At 35.4% G+C, this 6,798-nt stretch overlaps 1 protein-coding gene across 1 annotated transcript; it reads left to right on the forward strand.

The window, feature by feature from the left end:
• The first annotated feature begins 156 nt into the window (after positions 1–156).
• On the forward strand, positions 157–4,188 carry LOC130933407 (exocyst complex component EXO70B1). The gene is made up of 2 exons (XM_057863015.1): positions 157–1,749; positions 3,212–4,188. The coding sequence occupies exons 1-2, from the start codon at positions 218–220 to the stop codon at positions 3,681–3,683; spliced, it is 2,004 nt and encodes a 667-aa protein (XP_057718998.1). The 5' UTR covers positions 157–217; the 3' UTR covers positions 3,684–4,188.
• Positions 4,189–6,798: the final 2,610 nt, after the last annotated feature.

Here is a 6,798-nt window from a genome sequence, read left to right on the forward strand (position 1 = left end):
GGGGGAGCACAAACAAAACGACGTAGCAGAAGAAAAGAAACGTCAACGGTCAAACTTTCTCCATCGAAAAGGGGAAATTAATTAAATTTTTAAAAAGAAAAAATAAATAAATAAAAATAAGAGAGATCCTCCTCAGTTCTCGCATTTGTCATTTGGAAACGCTTATTCATTTTTTCTTTTTGTGAGGAGGGGAAACATAACGGTCGTAACTACCATAATGGAGAACAACAAAGACGCCGGCGACGAACCGCCACGTTCTCCCATGTCGGACCCCAAAGAATCCGATCCCAAACTAGAAACCAAATCAGAAACCGACTCACAGCCACCGCCGAACGAGGGAGGGGAGGATGCAGAGAGCGCAGAGAAGAAGGAAGAGACCGCAGAGGATGTTATTGATGATCCTCCGCTTTCAACCCCGCTAAGCCTCGAGAAGGCGCACGAAGACATGGATCAATTCCTCGAAACACTGAAACAGAAGGAGGAAGCGTCGGTTGAGATGCCTGTTTTCCTTGACAAGTTCTTGGATCTGGTGGAGGACAAGATAGCAAGGTACGACGCGGGAGACCATAGAGCGGATGATTCGTCGTTGTTGGAAGCAGTGAGCCGGATTTCGAGCCTAATGAAAACCGTACAGACTCAGCACCAACCAGAACCGCTCATGAACCGCATCGGCTCGATCCAGCAGCGTGCAATGACGTACTTGGAGGAAGATTTCCGGTTGTTGATGGAACAATATAGAAATGCTACGGAATCAGATCCCGGCGGCCATGACCACAAGGGGAAGCACGTGGAGGAACAGCCGCAGGAGGATTCCGAGAACGCGCCGGAGGAATCCGAGTTGGATTTCCCGGGATATTCCGAGGAAACTGTTTCCAGCCTGAAAGAGATTGCCGGCGAAATGGTCGCCGGCGGTTACTCCGCTGAGTGCTGCCAGGTTTATATGACCTCAAGGAGGAACGCGTTCGACGATGCTCTGCAAAAATTAGGGTTCGAGAAGTTTAGCATCGACGAGGTCCAGAAGGCGCATTGGGAGACTCTTTCGAGGGAGATGATCCCGTCTTGGATCAACACGTTCAAGCAGTGCGCCGCCGTGTACTTCCCCGGCGAGAGGAGGTTGGTGGATGAGGTGTTCGCCGATCGGCCTGAATTGGCAGCGGGGATCTTTAGCAACCTCTGTCGCGGCGTGGTGATCCAGCTGCTGAACTTCTTGGAGGGAACAGCGATGACAAAGCGCGCGGCGGAGAAGCTCTTCAAGCTCCTCGACATGTACGAGACCGTCCGGGATGTGATCCCGAAAATGGACGAGCTCTTCTCCGAGGAGCACGTGGCAGAAGAGCTGAAGACGGAGCTGAATCTGGCCAAGTCGAGGCTTGGCGAGGCTACTATCTCCATCTTCGGCGACTTCGAGAACAATATAAAGTCTGATACCGGAAAGACGCCGGTGCCAGGTGGCGCCGTACACCCTGTGACGCGCTATGTGATGAACTACCTTACTACAAGTGGTGATTACAAGGAGACGTTGGAGCAGGTTTTCAAGGAGCATTCGAAGATCGAGCGCGCAGATTCCACCAGTAGGCCCCACGGCGAGAGTCAGGGGCAGAATGGGAAAGAGGATGAGAAGGCAGCTGCGTCGCCGTTTGCAGCGCAGGTGATGAGGGTGATGGACTTGCTGGACTCCTACCTCGACTCCAAGGCCAAGCTCTACAAGGATGGTTCTCTAACTTCCTTTTTCATGATGAACAATGGAAGGTATCTTCTCTCTCTCCATTCCTATCTTTTCTGGTAGGAAACATCAAATAAATCTCAATTTTTATTTTAGTTATATAACGTACATGATTCAATCAATAAATCTAAATTTTTATTTTTGCCTCATGAATTTTTTAAAAGATAATTGCCATTAATTTTTTATGTGTAGTTTCACGAAAATATAAAGTATTGTTCTATGTAGTCTGATACTCATTTAGGATGAAAAATATGTTTTTTTTTTCTTCTTCTTCTTAGCTTTATTGCTCTTTGCAGCAATTTTTTCCAAGGAATATTATGACATCATTATAACATCTTCTAAATTTTTAAATATTTAATTAAATATATTCAATTATCTAATAATTTATAATATTATTTTTATAGAAAGATGTCGGTACGAGAATATCCACCATTACAATTTAATGCAAAAATAAATCAACATATGATGTTGCCCTCTACAGTTGACATAAATCTTTGTTGATTTCCTTTTTTCCTTTTCTGCTTATTTGATAGTTTATTCAGGTGTCATATCACAAAATAAATTTATCGTGCTTCTCATCTCTAGCCAATAAAAAAATATTAAGAGTAAAGATAAAAAGATAATAATTTATAATTAATTTATTTAATTAATATTTATAATATTTTATATATAATATTTATAATTATATATCTATTATATTTAATATTATATATTTATTTTAGTTATATTTAATGAATAAAAAAACAAATTATGATTATTTTTTGCCAGCAAACTTTGCCCCAAATAATTTTTATAGAACAATGTTAGGGGGCAGCAATTTTTGTGATTGTTAGTCATCAACTAGCCATCAATGATGATTTGATGGTGTGAGATTTCATCTAATGGCTCACCTTCTTCTGCTGGTTACATGCTAGCCAAAATTCAATAAAATTGCGGGCCCTTAAACTTTTCCATTTTGATAAATGAATATGTCCATGTTTAATCATTCAAAAGAGGTGACCGGCACTACACCAAATTTAAGAGTGGAAAACAATTTATTTTTTAGTTATGTTAAAAAGATTTTATTAGGTAAACAATAACTTTTGTAAATAATATGAATAATAGATTTTAGAAATGACTCAATAAAATAAAAAAATATTTTATTCTAAATTATCTTTTAAATCTTAATATTAAGATAATTATTTATATATCTAGTAAATTGAACATCCAATTATTATTAATTGTATATAAATAAATCGAATAAAAAGATAATTATCTAATTAAAAATAATAGATATAATTATCTGTATACCTATTGAACTATTAATATATCTATTATTTATATTGTTTAGTATTTTAGTTGCTATAATTTTTCTTTTTCATGTTAAAATTGTAATTGCATGTTCGTCGAGATCCAATTTTTGTGGTTTGTGCAAGTTACTGTCCATAGAGCGAGTGGCGCATGACAAGCATAATGAGGTAACAAACTAGATTGGTATGATGAGATCAGGTACATTCTGCAAAAGATAAAGGGGTCAATTGAGATGGCGCAAGTGATGGGAGACAACTGGTGTCGGAAGAGATCCTCAGAGCTTCGAGCATACCACAAAAAATATATGAGAGACACATGGCACAAAGTGTTAGAATCCCTGAAACATGAGGAGCTGACGGTGAACGGCAAGGTTGATAAACCTAAACTAAAGGAAAGGTTCAAGACCTTCAACGCCTTGTTTGACGAGATCCACAGGACACAGAGCTCGTGGGTTGTGAAGGACGGGCAGCTCCAATCAGAGCTTAGGGTCTCCATCTCCGCTGTAATCATCCCCGCTTACAGGGCTTTTCTTGGAAAATACGCTCAGGTATTGGATCCTGGCCGCCAAACAGAGAAGTATATCAAGTACCAACCTGAAGATATAGAGAACTATATTGATGAGTTATTTGATGGAAAGCCTCATCAGTCTATTGCCAAAAGGAAAACATGACCTTCAATTTATTTATATTATTCATCTTATCCTTCTCCACCATTACCACCACCATCACCCAAAACTTCCTATATGATCGTGAGGATGATGAGTAGTTATATATATGACAATATTTATATACGCAAGTATATATATATATATATATATATATACATATTTATATATTTTTTTTAACTTTTAAACAGAATAAAAAATTGAAAATACAAAAGGGGAAAAAAAAGAATATTGTAAGAAGCATGAAGATGGAGCAGAAAGAAGGGGTTCGGCATACTGCTTGCATGCATGTATACGTGCATGTGGATGGGTTTTTTTTTTTTTGGAAAAAGGTGGGGGTACCACAAATGTTTTACTTTTATTTTGTACTGTATTGTATTGTATTATTGTATGGGGATGCATGTTTGATTAGAGTCTGAGACACAAGGCCTACATGTATTCCAAACTTCAAAGCATGCCCTTATTTTCATTCAATTTTCAGTTGAGCTCGTGTAATTTTTCTTTGAGAAAGTCCGAGAAAACAATGATATTAGTGTACAACATGTACAATAAAAATTAAAAAAATAATTTAAATAATAATTAAATTAATTAATTTTTAATAATTTTAAATTTTGAATTCAAAAAAATTAGGATTACCCATTGAACTCATTTCATTACTAATGGTTACCTCTAATGTGATTGTGACCTCCCCAGTCTCCATATCCGAAGCCCCTCTCCCGTTCCCCTTGTCGTTGAAATCGTGCCGTCGTCACCGCCGCGAGTTTCTGCCAACGACACTGCGGGTTACTGCCGACGCCATCAAAGCATCATCTCGTGCCCCTGTTCGTCCGCCGTGTCGTCGCCGTCACAGCCAATTGCTGTCCTTCCGTAGCAAAGGCAGATCTATCCGCAGCGGCACCCATGATTCCCAAAAGGAAAGCCAGCGTAGAATCCAAATCATTATTGGTAGTATATCTGCAGCCAAGTGTTAAAAACTATACCAAGAGTAAGCTTAAAACTTTATCATTTATGGTCAATTAACTAACTCATTTTCAAATTTTTAATCAAAGTTCAAAAAAAACTATTCTGTATTCTTTTTTTCTTGTCTACTTCCTTTTCTTAGTTGTTTCATGTCTTCACTTCTCTTCACTTCTTCTTAAATTTCTACCACCCTAATAATAATTTTGATATTTTAATTTCAAAAATGGTCAAATATACTAGATGGTTAATTCTTAATTTTAATATTTTAATCTATGGTTAGTTGTATGCAGATAGTTATTTTAATTTTTAATTGAATATTTTATTCGATTCGATTTAAATATATACAATTAATAAATATTAGATGGTTATTTTACTAAGTAATCATATGATTATTTTAATAATAATTACGTGGATGAAGCTTCTAACACCACAGAAGTAGAATGATGAACGAGGATGGAATAACAAATGAATACGAGAAAAAGAGGATATTTAAATAAATTTTTTTGATAAATTAAAATTGAGATGATTAATTTTTTAAAATAATTATGTAAATTTTTTTTTTCTTATATTAGACCAAATTTAAAATTCATTATACACATTATCAAAAATTTTCATTATTTCCCTAGTAATTAAAATTCTTCTTTTCCTTTTTGAATCAAAACATTTGGTACATAATTAAGTATTGACAACGATGTGAATAGATATTTAGTTGAAGTATTGTTTTTCTTTTAGTTAATCTCGCTTATATTTTATAATGCAATTTCATAATTTCACCAAGTTTTATTTTCATCATTTTCATTTGCCATGCCATGATAAAAGAATTATGGGAGCATGGAGTAACGCATTCCAACACTTAATTCCAAAGAAATTAAATAACAATAAAAATAAAAATAAGACACTATAAGCTTTTTGAAATAATATAATTATTTGTTTACATGTCAATTTACTATATTTACAAATAAAACTATTCTACTGTTTTTCCTTGTAAACTATCAGGGCCTAATTTTTTTAATTGGAATTTACAATAAAACCCTCATCATCACATGTTAGAATTCTTTTTTCTTATCTGAATTAAAATTCATGTATGTTCTTGATTTTTCCGTTGAACACTTGAACCTTAGTGTTTTGTGTATGTCATAGCATGTTAAGGATAATAATAATTTATATATCCTAATACTTATCTCTACAATGTATAATGAAATTATTATTATATAAAATGTCAAGTTGACCTCAAACAAAATTTTCGACATTTTTATTTAAGTTTCCAACATTTAAAATCAAAGTTCTCACCAATTCCAATAATCTTTAAAATAATAAAAACAAAAAATAAAACTATGAAAAAAATTAAAAAATATAAAAAATATCTAATTGTTCTAGACAAAAATATATACTGACAATTTGGTTAACACTATAAGAAAAATACTGAGTATTATTGGATTTAGCGTCACATATTAGCGTCGGTTTTACCGACGAATTTAGAGACAATTTTTATGTAGAATTCATCAGGTCAAATCATTATCGGCAAATTTTTCGTTTCTGACGATAAATTCTCCGGTAATAATTTGAGGAAAAACGAGAAAAATAGACGCGAAATTTAGTTTGGGATTTACTCATAGAAAAATTCGTCGGTAAATCCATTTTAGTAGAACACTGCATTTTAGTGACCGCAATGCGTTATCGTTGGATTTATCCGCTGGTAAAGAATCCTAAAATTCAAAGTGCGAACCCTCTCCTCCTTCATTTCAAAATCTCTCTCTCTCTCTCTCTCTCTCTCTCTCTCTCTCTCTCTCTATACGCTTTTTCTTTTCCCACTTTCTCTCTACCTGTCTCCTTTTCCCGCTACCTCGTCAGTACCGCTGCCGCCTCCCTCCTCTCGTTGCACTATCCCTTCTCCGCGACTAGAGAATTGCTCAAGCCATACCTTTGCCCTGTAAAAAATCTGCACTGCCTCACCACTGCGACAAAGAGTCTGCTATGCTACCGACCACCTCCTCCATTTCAAGTAAGTTGGTCGTTTTTACCATTAATGTTTGGATTTTGCTGTGAAATAGATTTTAATATATGTTCTATGAACAAATTAAACAGATTTATGTAAATTTAGTGTTTAGAGTTTAAATTATGTTACCATAAAATTAGGTTTAGGGTTTGGAATTGATTACTG

Source organism: Arachis stenosperma, chromosome 6, assembly GCF_014773155.1.
Source record: "Arachis stenosperma cultivar V10309 chromosome 6, arast.V10309.gnm1.PFL2, whole genome shotgun sequence".
Lineage (NCBI taxonomy): Eukaryota > Viridiplantae > Streptophyta > Magnoliopsida > Fabales > Fabaceae > Arachis > Arachis stenosperma.

What these genes read in the sequence shown, in the direction of transcription:
- LOC130933407 (XM_057863015.1), top strand. Translation starts at nt 218, where the DNA reads ATGGAGAACAACAAAGACGCCGGCGACGAACCGCCACGTTCTCCCATG. An exon ending in TTCATGATGAACAATGGAAG is followed by an intron (nt 1,750 to 3,211) that starts GTATCTTCTCTC and finishes TGATGAGATCAG; the next exon opens with GTACATTCTGCAAAAGATAA.